This window comes from Dendrobates tinctorius, unplaced genomic scaffold (genome assembly GCF_039654945.1).
Source record: "Dendrobates tinctorius isolate UK_male_01 unplaced genomic scaffold, ASM3965494v1 ptg000060l, whole genome shotgun sequence".
Lineage (NCBI taxonomy): Eukaryota > Metazoa > Chordata > Amphibia > Anura > Dendrobatidae > Dendrobates > Dendrobates tinctorius.
Window position 1 is genome coordinate 22,066,029 of NW_027361728.1, and position 21,923 is coordinate 22,087,951.

Consider the following 21,923-nt stretch of genomic DNA (forward strand, 5'->3'; position numbering starts at 1 on the left):
AATTATAGCACCAACTTATGTTTATTTGCCCATATACACCAGTATAAGATGTTTACTAGCGGTATATTGATTTAAGCATACTATGCAGTTTTAGTACTGGGTATTCTTATTCATTTACTTTCTCTATATTGCTTGGCACGTTTTTTGAATGATGTATGATCTACATTTAATGATTCTTTTTACTGATACATGTGTCATTATGTAGTCTGGTCCTGTATCCTTTGGTCATTTTATTAAACCTTGGAGTTTGTCACATGACCTGAAAATATGCCCATTTGAATTTTGTGAGATTATATAACCATTGTACAATTGTTGGTAATTTATTAAAATTAATATTTTTTGATAGATATTTTTCTTTTGAATTTTTTTGGCAACATATACTTTGTTTCTCCTTGTTTGCAGCATATATTGAGTCGCCAAATATTATGGGTATTTGAGATTTACTGGTATTCTTGTATGCAAATAATAATAATAATGATGATGTAGTCCTACGCACCTTACTGACCCCTGACAGTCTCTGTACATTCATATAGCTGATAACTTGAAGGCTAACCACATGATGTTGGCACACCGATCTCTGAGCTACAGCGACTCATTGGCTGCAGCGGTCACGAGGGCAGATTGCACATGATCGGCTGCAGGCATGTACAGAGACTGTTGCGGGACTGAAGTGTGGAAAAATCGGAGCAGCAGGAATTTGGAAAGTATGATTAATTTTTTTTAAATATTCTAAGCTATTCTCATTTGTTTATGGCTGGAGAAACTCTTTAGTATAATATATGGAGAGAAAGCAATTTGTATTGAAGTATTTATAGGAGCCCAGTAGTGATGAGCGAGTATGCTGGTTGCTCGGGTTTTCCTGAGCATGCTCAGGTGATGTCCGAGTATTTGGATGTGCTCGGAGATTTAGTTTCTGTCGCCGCAGCTGCATGATTTGTGACTGCTAGACAGCCTGAATACATGTGGGAATTCCAGACAGACAATCCCCACATGTATTCAGGCTGGCTAGCAGCCACAAATCATGCAGCTGCGGTGACAGAAACTAAATCTCTACAAAATACTCGGAGATCACCCGAGCAACGAGTATACGCGCTCATCACTAGAGCCCAACAATATCTATATATATATATAATAGCATGCTGCTTATTTGTCCCAGCTCATAGCATATTGAGAAAATAAAGAATCACCTGTATACATTGGCGCACTTTGTTCAGAGCCTCCTCAGCCTCCATGAAGGATTGGTCAATGGTTAAAGCCTTATTGTAGTAACTTTCCGCATTCAGTAGTTTATCATCCTCCTCCAGCCTGCAATCAGGTCACCATGTTAGTTTCAACAAAACAGACATAAGCTGCATTAACAATGAAAGATTACAGGGAGCAAGCGATCGTATGAACACTTGTTTCCCAGTGATCTTTCAGTATAAACAGGCTGCCGATTACCCGATGAACTAACAAAATGCTAGTTCATCGGCTGAAGTGATTTTTACGCAAGCTTAAACGTTATCGTTCGACAGCACATTGTTCAGTGTTAACAGGACGTATGCTGTAGAGAACAGTGAAAGCCTAAGTGCACAGAAGAATCTATTACTGATCGCTCAGTGCACGCCTTAACAAGGGTCTGCCTGTGTATTTAGGCTATTAAACGACCGCTAATCATTTAGAGCCAATCGGACAGTCTGTGTAAACAGATCTTAATGCTACGTTCCCACTGTGAGCTTTGGGTGAATTTTTGATGCTGCAGAATTTCTGAAGCATTTTTGTACTCAAGTAAAATTATGTTACTTGCGGTTTTTCACTGCGTTTTTGACACTGGTATTAGGCTTTGGCAAAACATTATTGGCACAGTCATGTGTAGCTTACATGCATTTTTAATGTGTTTCTGCAGTAGAAATGGACTAAAAGTGCACTGCGTTTTTAAAGCTAGCTTCAGACTAGCTCCGAGCGCACCAAAATGCAACATGGTGCGTTCGGCGCACAGTCAAAAGGGCGCAGCGCACGCAAAATCCTACTAGCGCACGGCCAGTGCACCCCATGCTAAAGATAGGGTGTGCAGATCGCATGCAGCGATGTGCGACACTAGGCGGAGATGACCGGAGGGGGGCGAGGCTTAGCAGCGCCGTGCACTGCGGGCAAAAACGCTAGTCTGAAGCTAGCCTAACCTGCGGATTTTCTGCCTCTAATGCAATTCTATGGTGAAAATCCGTGCATAACACTTGGCGTACCAGCAAGAGAAAATTACATGTTGCGGATTTCAAACACGCACTGCGGGTCAGTTTACGCTGAGTAAAAAAAAGCAAAAAAGCAATGGGTGTGAGATTTTAATACCATCTACTTTGCTGAAACTGTAAGATGCTGCATTCTTTGCATAGCAAAGATATTCCGTTTCAAAACCTCATTCTGGGCACACAGCCCAATAGAGATGGGTACTCTGTGCAAGATTTCAGAATGAATGGACAGATTACAACTGGGAAAATAGTTATATTAATAAACATATAAGTTAGCCGTTTTACGCTTGAGACTGAAGAATACAAGTAGTTAGGAGGAAAGACGTCCTTTACAGATGGTAAACGATCACAAGACAAAGCAATCCTGTATGAAATAGACTTACTGGCCACCTCTCTCCACGAGTGTTTGGCAAAGGTATTTTCTTGCATTCTTATGAGTTGGGCAGGTTTCTAAGGCAATTTCAAAATCATCAATTGCTTTATTTAAGCTGCCTTTTGTAGCATATCTAGGAAAAATAATAAAAATAGTAAAAAAAATTAATAGAAGCACATTACATTTCATCAGCAAGTCTGTGGCACCTCAAGTCCTTGCCACTTTGTCCTATACGAGACTTGGGCTTCACAGCAACAAGGCTGCTTTGGGGGCCTTCAGCAGGCCCAGAAGGCATAGAAACCCATCAGCATGCCTTAAATGCTTGATGGGCACCCAAAATTGTGCACCATCAGAATTTACAGTGCGGCGATGGTTCAGCTCCTGAGCCAGCTCCACACACCCGAACTTGTCATGTTCTGTACATATACTAGAAGATGTCTGGAAGGGGTTAAAGAAGCACCTGAATTTTTTCCTACATTAATCCCAGTATAATGGTGTATTCAAATAAAAATAATCTCTCCCCCCCCCTCCATTTACAGCCGTTTTCACCCGTTTTCTGCATATCCAGGTTCAGGAGATCATGGTAGAAAGCGCTCCGTCTCTTGTAGCCCCACTCTGAGGTTTCGTCATACCGTAAGGTAGTTCAGCTGAGGCCAATGACTGATACACCAGTGTAGGTAAAAGGAAGCTCGTCACACCAGGAAATGGTGACAGGTTTTTGCTACCACATCTAGGAGCAGCATGATATAGGGGCAAAGACCCCGATTCCAGAGATGCATCTCCTTACTTTGTCGGTTGATGCAGTTTTGATAACAAGCCATAAGTCCTGCGCTGCTCACTTCCACATTGAGAGTTGAGCGGGGCAGATATCTCTACTGCAAGGACGCGTACAGATTGATACAAATGTATTTCAAACTATATAACAACTTCATCTATGATTAACACTGGATAAACAAATGTCAAAAATATCAGACATTACATAGATCTTCATTACTCCCCAATATTACCTTCTTGTACACGTTATCATTAGGATATTGCAGGTAAGAGATACTCACAAGGCACCTCGTGCTACCAGAGCTTCAACATTTTTGGGATCAATTTCCAAAGCTTTGTTGTATTCATTCATGGCATCAACATGGCGTCCCAGCTTGAAGTAATCAACTCCCATCTTCACACTATAAAAAATAGTCATTCATAAATTTTAATATTTAACAGAAATCATATTTTAGCAGCCTACAAAAACAAGCTTACCACTTTAATGCCCATGAGGAGGACTGCTTTCTTCTTAAAGAAGGGGCATAATCTTGTTCACAAAAATTCTCCCTGTGGAAAGAAAAATGTTTTTTGTTTTTCTTTTAATTTCTTGCCAGAGGCCGAAATTTTATTGATCAGTGAATTGTTTTTACAAATACTTTCCAATTATAATCAACTTTGAAGATGGCAATAACTAGTGTGCTCAGCTATGGTGTAATCCCATAATGCCCGTGTGTGAATACATTGTTTTCGGCTTCCCCGAATACTATGTTCGAGTCACCATGGTTGCATGTCTCGCACCTGTGCAACAGCCACAACACATGCATGGATAGTATTCGAGCACGCCGAAGATACTTTATTCGCACCGAGCATGCTCGGATAACACCTTAACCGAGCACACTCACTTATCACTAGTAGTAACCCTTTAAAACCTCTTTGCACTATAAATCCATCACATGTATGTGTACATGCACTTGAAAAGGTACAGCAGAAATGTACAAAATGGCTGAAAATACTGCGTAGCGGAAAAGATTTGATGGCAAACATAGTAAAGCTCAAATGATAGGATATGAGGCAGTTTAAAAATGTGTGAATATGGCATTAATGTCACACTGAAAAATACATAAGCAAAAGAAGAGCTGGAATAAATAAAGATAAAGGGGACGCTGTCTGCTTTATGGTTGGAAAACCATGCGACAGGAGTGATCTATCAATTGTGGTGTCTTTTCATACGATCATTGCATTAGTAAGCGTTTATGGCCACTGAGGTAGATGCACAGCCACAATAAATAATAGTGCGCTACCACTGCAAGAAACGCAACCGATACAAAGTGAGAACAGCAACACAATGCAGAAGACGGTGCACAGCTATAGACAGAAAATTATATTTTTATTGAACACAAAATAAATCAAAAAATCTCCGTCCATCAGCAGAGAAAAATACACATATGCACAGTAATAGGCGCTGTGGCACATAGTTTATTATAAGCCTATGTAACAACTAGGTATAAATCCAGACCATACTGGTCAATCCCACAGGTATAGGTATCTCAAGAAGAACTGAATGCTCCAAGGATAATGTGCACAACCATCTCAAACTCCTGAGATGCTAAAGAGTGCAAATGAAAATAAAAATAGAAAAACCTATGTCCACATGTATCATACACTGTAATGGTACCAAAAGGTCCAAACACAAACTAGAATAGACAGTCAAAAAATAACCACAATTAATATGGTCAGAGGATGAAGATATCCTACAAAGGTGAAAAGACATGTACGACTGTAATGAATATTGATATTAAATAATGAAAACCAGACCCATAAATGCCAACAACATGAATAGCTGGAAGGGGAGAGAACCCCCACGCGTATTACTGCAACACAAGCAGCTGCTTCTTCTTTCCTCCTGAAGAAGCTGCTTGTATTGCAGCGATACACGTGGGGGCTCTCTCCCCCTTCCAGCTTTCCATGCAGATACAGTGCCTTGCGAAAGTATTCGTCCCCCTGGAACTTTTCAACCTTTTCCCACATATCATACTTCATACAAAGATACCAAATATAAATTTTATGGTGAAGAATCAGCAACAAGTGGGACACAATTGTGAAGTTGAACGAAATATATTGATATTTTAAATTTTTGTGGAAATTCAAAAACTGAAAAGTTTCAAAAATTTAAAATAACCAATACATTTCGTTCAACTTCACAATTGTGTTCCACTTGTTGTTGATTCTTCACCAAAAATTTACATTTGGTATCTTTGTTTGAAGCATGATATGTGGGAAAAGGTTGAAAAGTTCCAGGGGGGGTTGAATACTTTTGCAAGGCACTGTACCACAGTACCCATTATTGCTCATACATGTGTATTTATGCGGACGCAGTTTATTGTTTTTAAACTATGGAGTTATATGGTGTTCCAATAAAGAATGACTTTGCTATCTATAGCTATGCACCCCTACATTGCTTTTCCCTTCTCCTTTGTCTGCACTAGTAAATGTGACACGAGTGAATATGCAGCAGCATCTTCTGTAACTCATGGAATTATTTCACAGCTTGTTTTTGTTACGTAACATTACCTCTGAAGTGAAGGGAGAAACGATCGAGCTGAATAGAGGTTCTCTTTTAAAAGTAAAACTTGGCATTTATTTAAGTATAAAAAACTTCCAAAAACCCAGGCAATGTAGTATAAGATACTGTTATCAGGACCTACTAACTAGTTTCAACAATCCTCATGGTCTGACATTGTCAAAACTAGTAGGTCCTGTTAACAGTATTTTATACTACATTGCCTGGATTTTTGGAGCTTTTTTTTATACTTGAATAAATGCCAATTTTACATTTAAAAGAAAACCCCTATTTCCGCTGGATGGTTTCTCCCTTCAGTTTTGTACATGTGCGGCTGCCCCTATCTGGCGAGCTGCTCTACCACTGTTTTTCATCGATTACCTCTGAAGGCCTCGTATTAAAGATGGTGGCTTAGATTCATCAATTCCAAGAGTACTTAGGAGGAATTCAACAGTAGATGGGTTGGAAAACGCCACAGATTGCCGCAGGACCTTTTCATAAGTGTTGCTGCTGGAGAAGGCAGTACTGTGTCTTCATGGAAACAAAATTCATCCAGTAGTTAATATACATCCATCAATACAGGAAGGCTGTGCAATCCAGTTTTTTACCATATGACGGCACAGAGATTGATTGTTGAGCTTTTCATAAAATTTCAGGTCTGCATTTTTATGGGAAAAACAAAGATCTACTTGAACAACTATGACAGCAAACCCCACAATTGGCTGTTCCATGGAGCCCCTTACCCTCTAACAGCCAAGGTGGAGAGCTGAAGAAAAATAAAGAATTCAACATTGCATCCTTTTTAATGGTTCCAAGCTAGAAAAAGGGAAACTGAATTTGGATTTTTTTGTGGATGTCAATTTATTTACATTCATGTATTTGTCATTCCAAAAAAACTAAAATGGGCAAGATTTCCTCTGTATATCCATTAGACATACAGTACAGACCAAAAGTTTGGACACACCTTCTCATTCAAAGAGTTTTCATTATTTTCATGACTATGAAAATTGTAGATTCACTCTGAAGGCATCAAAACTATGAATTAACACGTGGAATTATATAATTAACAAAAAAGTGTGAAACAACTGAAAATATGTCTTATATTCTAGCTTCTTCAAAGTAGCCACCCTTTGCTTTGCACACTCTTGGCATTCTCTTGATGAGCTTCAAGGAGGTAGTCACCGGAAATGGTTCTCCTTGAGAAAGCCACGGTAGGCGAAACGTACGTTGGAGGGAGCTGGATACACATTGAGCCACTTACCATGGGTATTTATGATCCTATTATATTTTCTATGCACTTTATTTGGGTATACAGACTTTAAGTCTGTCTACTATATGCACTTTATATTGTTCATGGATTTTTTTATGATCACAGTTACTTATGGCCCATGTGCTAATTACATAATTATCTCCTTACTATGATAAATTATGGTATTGTACTATGTCTATTTGCTTGGTTTCCCTTTTATTGTGTAATTAAATAAAAATTTTTAAGTCTTTATCTAACTGGACTTTTTTGGTCTGTTCATATTTTTGAGTAGGTTATTATTCTCTTGATGAGTTTCAAGAGGTAGTCACCAGAAATGGTCTTCCAACAGTCTTGAAGGAGTTCCCAGAGATGCTTAGCACTTGTTGGCCCTTTTGTCTTCACTCTGCGGTCCAGCTCACCCCAAACCATCTCGTTTGGGTTCAGGTCTGGTGACTCTGGAGGCCAGGTCATCTGGCGTAGCACCCCATCACTCTCCTTCTTGGTCAAATAGCCCTTACACAGCCTGGAGGTGTGTTTGGGGTCATTGGCATGTTGAAAAATAAATGATGGTCCAACTAAACGCAAACCGGATGGAATAGCATGCCGCTGTAAGATGCTGTGGTAGCCATGATGGTTCAGTATGCCATCAATTTTGAATAAATCCCCAACAGTGTCAACAGCAAAGCACCCCCACACCATCACACCTCCTCCTCCATGCTTCACGGTGGGTACCAGGCATGTAGAGTCCATCCATTCACCTTTTCTGCTTCGCACAAAGACACGGTGGTTGGAACCAAAGATCTCAAATTTGGACTCCAGACCAAAAGCACAGATTTCCACTGGTCTAATGTCCATTCCTTGTGTTCTTTAGCCCAAACAAGTCTCTTCGGCTTGTTGTCTATCCTTAGCATTGGGTTTCCTAGCAGCTATCTTACCATGAAGGCCTGCTGCACAAAGTCTCCTCTTAACAGTTGTTGTAGAGATGTGTCTGCAGCTAGAACTCTGTGTGGCATTGACCTGGTCACTAAACCGAGTTGCTGGTAACCTGCGATTTCTGAGGCTGGTGACTCGGATGAACTTATCCTATGCAGCAGAGGTATGACTCTTGGTCTTCCTTTCCTGGGGGGGTCCTCATGTGAGCCAGGATCTTTGTAGCGCTTGATGGTTTTTGCCACTGCACTTGGGGACACTTTCAAAGTTTTCCCAATTTTTCAGACTGACTGACCTTCATTTCTTAAAGTAATGATGGCCACTCGTTTTTCTTAGAATTTGTATTATGGCAAGAAAAAAGCAGCTAACAGTCTATTCAGTAGGACTATTAGCTGTGTATCCACCAGACTTTGGCACAACACAACTGATGGTCCCAACCCCATTTAGAAGGCAAGAAATCCCACTTAATAAACCTGACAGGGAACACCTGTGAAGTGAAAACCATTTCCAGTGACTTCTCCAAGATGTTTGGAACAACCTCCCTGCTGATCTTCCAAAACTATTTCTAGAAGAATTAATGCTCTGATGAGGTTTTGAATGCAAAGGGTGGACACACCAAATATCGATTTAATATCTTGTTTATTTACTTAGCATTTTGTTAATTGATAAAAATGAACTATTAGCACTTGTGTTATTTTACAGCATTTTTTCCAAATTTACCTAAAACATTTGCACAGAAAAAAAAAAACAACGAACACCTTGGAAAAACCCTGTGTAGAGGAAGAAATACAGACTTCCCCTTGAGTCGGCTTCACAAAAGCCATGTCACTACCACAAGAGAAGGACCTGTACTTAAAGGGGTTGTCCAGTCCGAAATCGATAAGTCTGCAGTCATTATGTGATTGCAGACTTATGAATCGCCCCAGTGCCCACACTGTGCACTGCCGGAATTCCCTGTTTTTTGAGCCGTGATGCATTATACAAACTCCCGGCCAGTGGGGGCGTGGCCTCCCTTTCATACACCTGTATTGAGCGAGGCCGGGCTCTCTAGTCTGCCACGCCCACTGGTCAGCCGCGCCACTAGACAGGGTGCGGCCTCGTTTAATGCAAGTGTATGGAGCGAGGCCACACCCACTAGACAGGCTCTGGCCTGGAGTACATAGCGCTCATACATACCCTCCAGTCCCGTATCAGAAATCAGCGAATCCTCTCAGCGCACACTGCGTGCGCTGGGAGGGGTTCATAAGTCTGCAGTCACTGTGTTAGACTGCAGACCTATCGGTTATGACGAGAAGTGCAAGATCTGCTTTAGTCTCGGTTCATACTAGAGTCCCGACATTCCTTTAGAACTGACAACAGTTATGTGACATCAGTTTTCAAGTGGATTCCAGCAACTCCTCATGGTGTTCATTAGCTTGAAATGGGGTCTGTTATAAAACATGAAACCATATTTTTGATGGAAAGCATAGAACCACAAAATGAGGAACTGCAGTAAAAAATACATTAATGTCTGATGGAAACCTGCCAGACCCAATTATGCCAATGAAAGTTTAACAAAAGCAGTACATTTCTATTAATAAAATAATATCTGAGAGATTTCTTTAATCATACTTATAGTATTCAGGCATATCTTCTGAGCTGATTACTCCAAGCTTTAGATGAGACAGATGACTTGGAAGTGAAGACTTATGCAAGGACAGAGTGATCTTTTCATGGTAACGGTCAATGTCCTTTACAGCAGCTAAAAGAGATTGACATAAATGAAATGACATCTAAGAACACGATATAAGCAGGAGCTCATTGTCTATCAGATGCCAGAACATCTGACAGCTCCTGTGATGCGGGTTAGGTAAACTCACACAGCAAAATGGATGCATTGACTTACACAAAGCACAATGTCCTTATGCCCCTTCCCCAGTCACTCATTCTGGGGCTGTTCAGTAAATGCTACTGTAACCTCTAGGCCAGTGGTCCCCAAACTTTCTGACTTTTAGGGCCACACGCAACTCCGACCGCAGGGTCTCGAGGCGACACGCAGCTCCATACACAAACAGTAGTGACAGACAAAGCCCCCAACTACGGGTATAATGATAACCAAAGCTATTCCACTGAAATCATCCCGAACAGTATACCAAAGATCCAGAGGTTCCCACAATACCCCCCATTCAGCATTCTCCCAACCCACACCCAGCTTCAAGCACCTCCTTTGACAGGTAGTTTCATCCTGTTTCCAGCCAACCATACATAATTAACTCTAAAACCCCAAGATCAGTAAATGTGGATCCAGATCTGCTCTTCTGTGCGTGGCTATTCACAAAATTTACCATTTTGAGATGTGCTCCTCATACCTGTTTGCTAGGCCTGGAGCTAATGCAACAAGCTGGCAGACAGCCGGGAGCCACAATTTATGAGACCATGAGCCACATGTGGCTCCCGAGCTACAGGTTGGGGCCCCTGCACAAGATGACTGTTATCCAGTTAATTAACAAAAAGCTTAAGAAAACACTAGCTGAACAACTCAAATGATGTAGGGAAAAAAAAAAAAAACAAAAAAAAAAAAACACACTCCCAAGTAGGTGCCGTTCCAGAGTTGGTAGTTGCTAACTACCCTGCCTGTTGTTCTCTGCACCATGCTTCATCGGCACAGAGCGGTCACAAACCGCTCCTGCTGGCGATTCAGCTGCTCCCTTTCAACAGAACAGCTCTGCTTCCTCTGGGCTGCTCTGTCAATGGGGTGTGACTGCTGACATTATGCTGATTGACAGTTGACTCCCTCAGTTATGCAGCAGGGACCTGGCTGTTAATCAGCATGACATCGGCAGTCCAGCCATGTGAACAGAGCAGGGCAAAAAAGCAGCTTCTGCCTAGATGACACAATGTCAGCAATAGCAACTGAACTGCTGGCAGGAGCCATCGGTGACTCATCTGTGCTTGAGAGGAACAGCGCCAAATACAACAGGCAGGTAGTTAGCAACTACCTAGTGCTTAAATACATTTTTTTTAACTAAGTCCCAGATATCCCCTGGTCCTAGAGCAACTACATTTTAATCAATAGATCTTGGAATAAAAAATTCTACAATTGGATGTGTTTAGAAAAAAAAAAAATGTTTCTGTGCCCTGCTGATGGCGCAGCAAAGTACTGTAGAGCGGTAACGTCAAAGAGGACCAATGACATGAAAGTAAAGCCGGCACATGTGAACTACAGTACTGTGCTTTGCTCTTTGCAGAGAAGAGAGAAGTACTCCTGCTCATGAGCGTGATGGAGGATACTGTATGCATGACATAAGATGGATCATTCACGTGAAGCAGGGAAGGAGGACAGCAATCACAAAAAGAGAGGAGGCTCCGGATTAAAACCTGAGAAGCCCATCGGAACAGACCGCCCCGTCTGTAAGTGGTATAAAATCTCTTTTTTGGATCTGCAGACTGCATTGGGGACTTTTTTTTTTTTTACAGCATTCTAGTATGCTGTAAAAATGTCCCTAATGATGGTGGATGTACATTATATGGGAAAAACCTAGTGATAGGTTCCCTTTAAAATTACGATAGGATGGATTCTCATGATACATTTCGATGTGAAAGCGTCACTGTGTTTATAAATGGAATTGTGAGTTATTTTCTACATGAAGTAAACATTATGACGTTACCTTGAATTAGGTCTCCAATTTGGTAATATGACAAAGGATCACCATGGTTACTTTGGGAAGGCACATCTCTAATAGGACACAAAGCCTGATTAAGAAAAGAAATAATAAATATTAAAGTACTTTACTGGCCACCGCCTCCGGATCATGAACCCAATTTGAAGCAGCCTAAATACCTACACTTATCTCTAATGACTCGAGAGCTCTCAATATGCCACTGCCCATTGAGATCAGCACCATGAAAAATCCAAAGTCACGAATCGAAGTAATTCTTCCAATAACGACATCACCGCGCTCAACATCTCTGCAAAACAACTCCCTTTTCTGACTGCTAGGGACCTCCATGAATTGCTCCAAAGGGGGCATGACTGCATAGCAACCTACAATACAAAAATACCATGCAGATTAACAAGGTTGCCCACTACGTTAGCATTGATGACCAATCTTTAGGATAAGTGATCAATGCCTGATCGGTCGGGGTACAACACCCACCATCCCCACCGATCAGCTGTTATCGGTGTCAGCCGCCGTTGGCTGGAAATATTGTGTAGCTGGTCATAATTTGGCAGTGGCCCCCACAGGGCACTACACATCCATCTCCTATCAATTTGAATAGTAGGCGGATATGTAGTACCCTGTCTCGCCCTCTACCAGAAGACTGCCAGATCCACTGGTGCTACCAGCTGGTGGCAGGGGCCGCCACCGACACTGATAACAGCTGATCGGCGGAGGTGGCGGTGTCAGATCCCGACCGATCAGACACTGATGACCTATACTAAGGTGCTATGAGCATGGACGTAAGCAAGGTGACCTCAACTCCCAGAGACCATGACGTGAACAGTGGTAACAGAACCCCAATTTTTAGGGATCGGTGGGGGTCTCAGCACTTGGACTCATGCCAATCATACATTTCTAATGCAGCGGATAAGTGATAGATTATTGATGGGGTAACATCTTTAATAACATCATATGACTAACCTGTACCAAGACGTTCAATACCAAGAGGCTAAAAGAAAACAAAGCAGTTTCATCAGACATTAAATGTTAGCATACCTTCCGTCGATTCATGTGACTCTGCATTCTCCCGGACATTAGACTTCCATGATAGGGCAAAGAGCAGATCTGCTTTCCTGGCAATGAACTGCTGAATTTCAATGGTGTCGAGATTCCTCTCTTTCCTGCCAGAAAATAAAATGAAAATAGGGATTTTTGTGTACTCACCGTAAAATCCTTTTCTCCGAGCCAATCATTGGGGGACACAGCACCCACCCTGTTTAGCCTATTGGCTCACTGTAGCATTCTTAGGCTTTGACTTAGTTATGGTTATTGTTGACTGTTTATGCTCCTACTGCTTTTTTCACCGAACTGGAGAAATCCCAGCCAGCGAGAGGGTGTATACTGCAGGGGAAGAGCTAACTTTTTTTTTTCTGGTTTACTTAGTGTCCTCCTAGTGGCAGCAGCATAACACCCACGCCTCATTGGGGGACACAGAGACCGTGGGACGTCCTAAAGCAGTCTGTTATGAGCTCATTTTCTGCTCCACCAGTTGAGAGTTCTCCTTGCGTTCTCCCTCTGGTGGTGACAGGAGGTAGTGAGGTTGGTTTAATTGGTAGTGATCTGCCACCTGGTGAGGAAGATAACGATTGGATCTCTGGAGTATCAGACTGGATATAAGACAGCCGACGCCCTATCCTGGTGCTGGTGGTTCAGTCTGCTTCTCAGGTCTTGGACTCAGCTCTGTTCCAGTCTTCTCAAGTTAAGTTTGTTTTTGCTAATGTTCACACTTGCTCGTGTTGGTCAATTCAGTTTTTTGTGTGGTCAGACAGCCCGGCAGGGCTGTGCTGAATTTCCACTGTTATTGATCTGTATTTGCCAAATTGACTTTTTTTTTTGTCCCTTATTAGATTGGCCTCTTTTTACTCTGTCTCAGAATATTTCAGAGTGCTGATATAGTGGGAGAAGTCTAGTGACTTCAGGGTTAATTTTGCTATCAGTTGTGTTGGACATTTTGGTAGGGTTTTTGGCAGATTGCAGACAGTGTCTTTCCTTTCCTTTCTAGTTAGTTTGGCCCCATCGTTTGCTCAGCCTATTTTCCTGCCTTTGTTTGTGTTTTCATCTTGTTTCACCGTCAATACATGTGGGAGGCTGTCTTTCCTTTGGGGTCTGCTCTGGGGCAGTTAGTTTTCCTCTTTTCCTGCTTTAGGCTTATTTAGCTCTCCGGTTGTGATGAGGCGTCTAGGACCACCGTAGGAACACTCCACGACTGCTGCTAGTTGCGTGTTAGGATCAGGAGTCTCCAGTCTGCATAGTTACCAACCTCTTTGGTTTTCTGAGACTTAGCTTGTGTTGTTTTATTTCCTCCTCGGCGACCCGTTCATAACAGCAGTCCCTGGGTGGGGAGCATACATCTGCTAATACCCCATGTACCACTGAGGTACTGCCGATTGCATCTGCCGAGAGCTACATCCGCAGAGGCCTGAGAATGAATTAGGCAATGCTTGTAAAGGTATGCAGGCTGGACCAAGTCGCAGCCTTGCAGACCTGTTCTGTCGAGGCCTGGTGCCAAATGGCCGAAGAGGCGCCCACTGACCGGGTAGAGTGCGCCTTAATCACCGCCGGGACAGGCGCGTTCCTGACACAGAAGGATTCATGAATCACCAAGCGAATGCACTTGGCAAGCATGCTTTTGACGCTGCTAGACCCTTCCTAAGCCCCTCTGAAAGCATGAACAGGGCATCTGACTTATGGAAGGAAGCTGTCTGCGAGATATACAGTCTCAGCGGCCTAACCACATCCAGGGTGTGGAGGGCCTTCTGAATGCGATGGACTGGTGCCGGACAAAAAGGCAAAACAAAATTTTCTCGTCGAGATGGAAAGAGGAGACTACCTTGGACAGGAAGGACGGCGACGTCCTGAGAACTACCTTTTCCTGATGAAAATTCAAAAACGGAGAACGGCAGGACAGGGCTGCCAATTTCGAAACGCATCTGACGCAATCGCCAGTAGAAAACCACCTTCCAAGAGAGGACGTGCAGTGACACATCCTGCAGCAGTTCAAAAGGAGCCTCCTGTAAGGCCCCAAGAACCAGCTTAAGGAACCATGATCCCAATGGCCTTCTATAAGGAGGCGCCACCTGGGAAACTCCTAGAATGAACGTCTTGACCTGAAGTTTGGTGGCAATTATGCGTTGCAAAAGTACTGACAAGGTCGAAATTTGGCCCTTGAGCGAGCTAAGCGCGAGACTTGATTTTAATTCAGATTGAAGGAAATCCAATATGGCCGGAATGAAAAAACACCAGAGGTGATCGACCATGATCCTTGCACCGTGAAAAGAAGGTTTTCCAGGTGCAGTGATAGATGCGCATGGACACAGGCTTGCTAGCACTAATCATGGCGGAAATCACATTGTGAGAGAACAGAGCCTGTGGTAAAAACCAGGGTTCAACGGCCACGCCGTCAAAGACAGGAACCCGGAGATCTGGTGGAAACTCGGGCCCTGCGAAAGGAGATCCATGCGATCTGGAAATCGCCAGGAGACGTCAGCGACCAGTTGTATTGGTTCTGTATACCATGCTCAGCGCGGACAATCTGGCACGACTAGGATCATTGGTACTCCCCTCCGCTCTGATCTTCTTGATGACCCTCGGAAGCAAGGAAAGAGGGGGAAGATGTACGGGAACCGAAACCGGTGCCATGGCAGAACTAAGGCGTCCACTCTGATGGCGCATGGATCGCGCGCTCTGGCAATGAACCGAGGAACCTTGTTGTGAGGCAAGTGTGGCTGAAGGAAAGTAGGCGGCCGCCAACTTTGACGGTGTCTGCCGGAAACCGCAACAAGAAATTGGGTAGATGTATGAGATCTGGCTCCCTTAAATCCAGAAGCCCTAGACCTGGGTTTCCAAGAGCGGTTAGGTCTGTATGCGACCTGGGAGCCTCTGTCTCCTCGCGGGGACCGACCTGATCTGGAAGAAAAAGTAGAGGAGGACCAACCGGAATTGTGGCGAGAAGATTGAAGACACGTCGGCTGTTGGTTGCGAAACGGCCGAACAGCCCGTGTTGAGGAAGGAATTTACTTTTTCCTTCCGGTAGTATCAGAAGAGCTGGTCCAGTTTCTCTCCAAAGGGACGACCCGTTTGAAAGGGGAGAGAAGACAATGCTCTTTCAAATGTGGCATCCGCCCACCAGCCATAGGGCTCTCGTAATGGAGGTCGGATTAGCGGCAGTTTGAGCCGTGCAGTTGGCGGCATTACTAGAAGCGTCAACTACAAAGTCAGCTGCGAGAATTATCTGCCTGGCGTCAGTGGTTGCCTCCGGAGGAAGGATGGTGCCCTGGAGGGAAGCAATTAAGACTTCTGCCCAAACGGCCATTGCCTTAGAGACCCAAATTGCCGCGAAAGAAGGCAAGATAGTCAATTTGACGATCGGAGGTGTTTCTGACTGAGGAATCCTCAGAAACAGATAGGAGCGTTTTTTAAAGCAAGACGCGATACAGGAGGGTCCACCGGAGGGGACTGTAACCAAGCCTTCATTAGGTCTGTATCAATAGGGTATTTAGCCCGAGTAGACTGTTGCCCTGAGAACCATTGATGTAGCCAGTCCCTATGTTTCTGGATGGCTGGTAAACAACCTACGCACACGGTTGGTCTACTTAAATGAGATAGCGTGTGCTGGAGCGGGAATATTTTCCTCATCCAACTTCAGAATCCTGTTGACTGATTCTATAAGAGAATCAAGCGACTCCTGATCAGATGGGGGTCTCTGAGGGGCTGACGAGTCAGATTCGAATTCAGAGTCGTGCTCACTGTGAACGGTGTGCTTATTAACCGCCCGTATAGCCTCCTGAGATGGAGGCAAGGCGCTCCTGAAAGGGTTAACAGCAGAGTTCTTCTGCAGCTGCAGGGAATGTGCCGGGAAGGGGTTAAGCTTTAATCTGAGGGCAGATGCAGCTTACCCGGTCCTGTTTGTGTCCCCCCTGGGAGGAATAGCGGTGGTCCTGTGGTGTCACCCGGTATCCGGCTATCCAGAGCAGGCCTAGCGCTCCTGAAGGGGTTAATGGCCGCTGATGGAAAAGGACATGGCCCCCGAGATTACAATTGCACGTCTCGTAAGAGTCGAGAGGCGCCAAGAGGAGGGGGCAGCGACATTAGCGCCGGTGGTGCTAGTGAAATTGCGGCCTAGTAGGCCAGAAAAGCAGGGGACAAAATTTTTGGCCTACCCATGGTAGGCGTCAGGGGCGGGGCTAGTGGGCGGCGCCATTCAAATTGCGGCCTAGTAGGTCGGAAAAGCCGGGGGATACATTTCTGGCCTACCCAGATGCCAAGTCAGCGCTTCTCCCGGGGGCATGGACCCGCCCCCATACCTCGACTCCTGAGCTCAGGCAGGTCGCGCTCCACGTTCTTCCAGCTGCAGGGTCTCATCCTCCGGGCGATGCAGCAGAGCTGGAGGAGGTCTTAAAGGGGTACTGCTCAATCGATCCACCCTGTGGTAGGGGGATGGAGAGCTGTGGGGCTGATTCAGGGCATTGGAAAGCGCTGCTATAGTCCTTCTCCATGCACTAATGTGCTTCGTTCCTTTTGCGCTAGCCCTCGTATCCGTGGAGTACCGTAAGGGAACCTTCGTCAGAGGAATCAGCCCCATTCGTCGCAGGAAAGTGTACGTGAAGGGTTACTCCACGTGCTTGCCTGTTGTTGGTTCGGGGGAGAGCGGGCCGTAGAAAGGAACCGTCGCCCCCTTCACTCCGTTAATTAAAAAATAACAATTTACAGAAAATTCAAAAATAAAATAAAAACGGTGGGGTCTGAAACCAGACCCAAGTGCCTCCTACAAACACTAAGCAAAGAACTGGAGAAATCCCAGCCAGCGAGAGAGTGTATACTGCAGGGGAGGAGCTAACTTTTTTTTTTCTGGTTTACTTAGTGTCCTCCTAGTGGCAGCAGCATAACACCCACTGTCTGTGTCCCTCAATGAGGCGTAGGAGAAAGAAGTCTACAGCGATGTGTCAGTGTAATTGTACAGATAGCCAAGGTCGTGCTCACGTCACGGCTTCTGTGAGTGCAGTAATGATAGCCATAAGAAATCCCAGAAGCCCATAATCCTGACGCTGCAGACTACACTGTGTACACAGTTACCAAAACACTGACTGAGGGTACTTTCACACTTGCGTTTATTTGCGCTGCATGTGCAGTGCAAACGCGCATCATGCGGTTTTTAATGCATTTTCTGTTTTTTTGCACGTTTTTTTGTGCACGTCAGCTCTCCCATAGACTTTAATGGGTTATTGGGTGAATGTCGTGCGCATTGCGTGCGCATGCGTTTTTTTGAGACAGGTCGGACGCACAAACAACTGCAACAGGATGCATTTTGTGCGCCCGGGCACACACTACAAAAAAACGCATGTGCATACAAACGCGTACAAACGCATGACAATGCACACCCATGTTAAGTATAGGAAAAAACGCATGCGCATTTATGCGCAAAAACAACGCAAGTGTGAAAGCAGCCTGAGACAGTGGAAAAAGACAAATGCAACCAAAAGGCTCTGAGTCAATAACTTTCATGCAGTATTAGGCTATGTTCACACCGCATTAGGAAAATTATACCTGCGTTTTACAGTACCAGCCAAGTCTATGAAATTTCATGCACACAGCTTGTTTTTTTTGTCCTCATGTCAGTTCTTTCAGCGTTTTTCACCTATTGAAATTAATGGGTGTTGAAAAAACGCTAACAAAAAAAAACAAAAAAAAAAAAAACACAGGCATCAGGTTTTGCTGTACTTTTTGCACTTGTCCATATGCATACACACCACACACGCCCCTAGGCTGCCTCTGCTTGTCCATATGTATGCATACACACCACACACGCCCCTAGGCTGCCTCTGCTTGTCCATATGTATACATACACGCCGTATATATGCCCCTAGGCTGCCTCTGCTTGTCCATATGTATACATACACGCCGTATATATGCCCCTAGGCTGCCTCTGCTTGTCCATATGTATACATACACGCCGTATATATGCCCCTAGGCTGCCTCTGCTTGTCCATATGTATACATACACGCCGTATATATGCCCCTAGGCTGCCTCTGCTTGTCCATATGTATACATACACGCCGTATATATGCCCCTAGGCTGCCTCTGCTTGTCCATATGTGTACATACACGCCGTATATATGCCCCTAGGCTGCCTCTGCTTGTCCATATGTATACATACACGCCGTATATATGCCCCTAGGCTGCCTCTGCTTGTCCATATGTATACATACACGCCGTATATATGCCCCTAGGCTGCCTCTGCTTGTCCATATGTGTACATACACGCCGTATATATGCTCCTAGGCTGCCTCTGCTTGTCCATATGTATACATACACGCCGTATATATGCCCCTAGGCTGCCTCTGCTTGTCCATATGTATACATACACGCCGTATATATGCCCCTAGGCTGCCTCTGCTTGTCCATATGTATACATACACGCCGTATATATGCCCCTAGGCTGCCTCTGCTTGTCTATATGTATACATACACACCGTATATGCCCCTAGCCTGCCTCTGCTTGTCTATATGTATACATACACGCCGTATATATGCCCCTAGGCTGCCTCTGCTTGTCCATATGTATACATACACACCGTATATGCCCCTAGGCTGCCTCTGCTTGTCCATATGTATACATACACACCGTATATGCCCCTAGCCTGCCTCTGCTTGTCTATATGTATACATACACACCGTATATGCCCCTAGGCTGCCTCTGCTTGTCTATATGTATACATACACACCGTATATGCCCCTAGGCTGCCTCTGCTTGTCTATATGTATACATACACGCTGTATATATGCCCCTAGGCTGCCTCTGCTTGTCTACATGTATACATACACACCGTATATGCCCCTAGCCTGCCTCTGCTTGTCTATATGTATACATACACACCGTATATGCCCCTAGCCTGCCTCTGCTTGTCTATATGTATACATACACACCGTATATGCCCCTAGGCTGCCTCTGCTTGTCCATATGTATACATACACACCGTATATGCCCCTAGGCTGCCTCTGCTTGTCCATATGTGTACATACACACCGTATATGCCCCTAGGCTGCCTCTGCTTGTCTATATGTATACATACACACCGTATATGCCCCTAGGCTGCCTCTGCTTGTCTATATGTATACATACACGCTGTATATATGCCCCTAGCCTGCCTCTGCTTGTCTACATGTATACATACATGCCGTATATATGGCCCTAGGCTGCCTCTGCTTGTCTATATGTATACATACACACCGTATATGCCCCTAGCCTGCCTCTGCTTGTCTATATGTATACATACACACCGTATATATGGCCCTAGGCTGCCTCTGCTTGTCTATATGTATATATACACACCGTATATGCCCCTAGCCTGCCTCTGCTTGTCTATATGTATACATACACACCGTATATATGCCCCTAGCCTGCCACTGCTTGTCTGTAAACCCACCGCTACGTGCATTACCTGTACTGCGGCCACTTGCACAGCTCTCCCAGCAGCTGCCTGAAGCCGGCGTGGTCATGCTGCTCACTCTTTACCAGTGAGAGCAGAGTGGGGCCGTGGTAGCTGAGGCTCTGCCGCACCAGGTCCTTATTCATGATAAGACGCGCTCCTCACCACACAGCGGCCACCATCACCGTCCAGTCTAGTGAAGAGTCGCCTGTTAGTGATGACGTCACGGGAAGGGGCGGGGCCTCTCCGTACTGTGTACAGCTCAGCCTACCTCAGACCAGGAAGCTGCAGAGCAGACAGAGTCAGAGTGTGCAGAGTGTGCGCTACGCAGAGTGTGTGCGCTACGCAGAGTGTGTGCGCTCACTCACTGACTGTACACTGTGCTGCCGAGAGCGGAGCGGGTTCAGTCCTTGGGGCTTGGCTGGAGGGGGCAATTATTTTGTTTTACATGGGGCTGTGTGCTGGAGTTTGAGCTAAGGCTGGGGTCACACTAAATAGTGCTCCGTATGTCATCCGTAATCAAGGTGTGGTCGCGTATTTTGCGCATGTCAGCATCCGTATGGCATCCGTATGGCGAGATTTTCTCGCAGGCTTTCAAAATGGACATAATGGAGCCCTATGACAGGGTTTCTAAAAGACACCTGGTGCGTATTTCTCGCAGGCCACATGTGTGGTCCGTGTGTAATCCGTATTTTTTGCGCACCCATAGACTTGCATTGGCGTACTACGGCCGTAGTACGCTGATAATCGCAGCATGCTGCGAGTGGCACGGAGCGTAGAATACGGATGAGAAATATACGGCTGGTGCGAGGGACCCTATAGAGAATCATTGGTCCGTGTCTAATGCGTGCTTTTAACGCCTCTCACTCTCCCGTATTCCTCGCCAGTGTGACTCCGGCCTAAGGGAGAAAATATGTTAGGCCTCATTCACACATAAGTATTTTTGATCAGTATTTCGTCAGTATTTGCGTGCCAAAACCGGGAGTGTCTCAAAAACACGGAACAAGTGTCAATGTTTCAGATATAGTTAATCTCTCCACTCCTGGCTTTGGCATACAAACACTGATGCAAAATACTGACCAAATGCTGACGTTTAAATGAGGCCTTGCATGGAAGGGGCTGAAAAGGGGGACTTATGTTTTTTCTTTGCACTTATGTTGGAGGGGTCAGAAAGGGAGAATAATGGTTTACATGGAACTGTATGTTGGAGGGGTCAGAAAAGAATGGTAGTTTACATGGGGCTGCATATTGGGGTTGAAAATGGATCATTTTATTTTACATGGGACTGTATGGAAGGGATTATATATAGTTATGTGGGATTATATGTTCAAAGGAGAGCTAGTATGTTATTTACAAGGGGCTGTCTCTTTGAAGAGACTAAAAATGGGATGTTATTTACATGGGGCTGTGAGTTGAAGGGGATGGAAAAAAGTGGGATGGATAGCCTGAGTGGGATAGAGTCAGGCGTAGTTTGGGGGGGGCCCTAACCCTTGAGATTACAGCTATGATGACACATTTTAACCCCTTCAACCCCAAGGGTGGTTTGCACGTTTACAATTCTGACCACTGTACCTTTATGAGGTCATAACTATGGAACGCTTCCATTGATCCTGGTGATTCTGACATTTGTTTTCTCGTGACATATTGTACTTCATGTTAGTGGTAAAATTTCATTCAAATAACTTGCGTTTATTTGTGAAAA

The 21,923-nt window shown here is 44.5% G+C and overlaps 1 protein-coding gene across 1 annotated transcript; it reads right to left on the reverse strand.

Annotated features, from left to right (window-relative positions):
• Positions 1-1,033: 1,033 nt before the first annotated feature.
• TTC14 (tetratricopeptide repeat domain 14) lies at positions 1,034-20,498 on the reverse strand. The gene is made up of 10 exons (XM_073578773.1): positions 20,234-20,498; positions 12,791-12,915; positions 11,918-12,117; positions 11,741-11,825; positions 9,705-9,834; positions 6,296-6,445; positions 3,850-3,921; positions 3,654-3,773; positions 2,609-2,731; positions 1,034-1,305 (listed from the first exon to the last, which is right to left on the reverse strand). The coding sequence occupies exons 1-10, from the start codon at positions 20,365-20,367 to the stop codon at positions 1,158-1,160; spliced, it is 1,287 nt and encodes a 428-aa protein (XP_073434874.1). The 5' UTR covers positions 20,368-20,498; the 3' UTR covers positions 1,034-1,157.
• Positions 20,499-21,923: the final 1,425 nt, after the last annotated feature.

Coding starts and splice junctions, on each gene's coding strand:
- TTC14 (XM_073578773.1), bottom strand. CDS start 20,367: ATGAATAAGGACCTGGTGCGGCAGAGCCTCAGCTACCACGGCCCCACT. Junction 2,732..3,653: donor CTGGTAGCACGAGGTGCCTT/GTGAGTATCTCT, acceptor TATTTTTCCTAG/ATATGCTACAAAAGGCAGCT. Junction 1,306..2,608: donor CTCGTGGAGAGAGGTGGCCA/GTAAGTCTATTT, acceptor ACCTGATTGCAG/GCTGGAGGAGGATGATAAAC.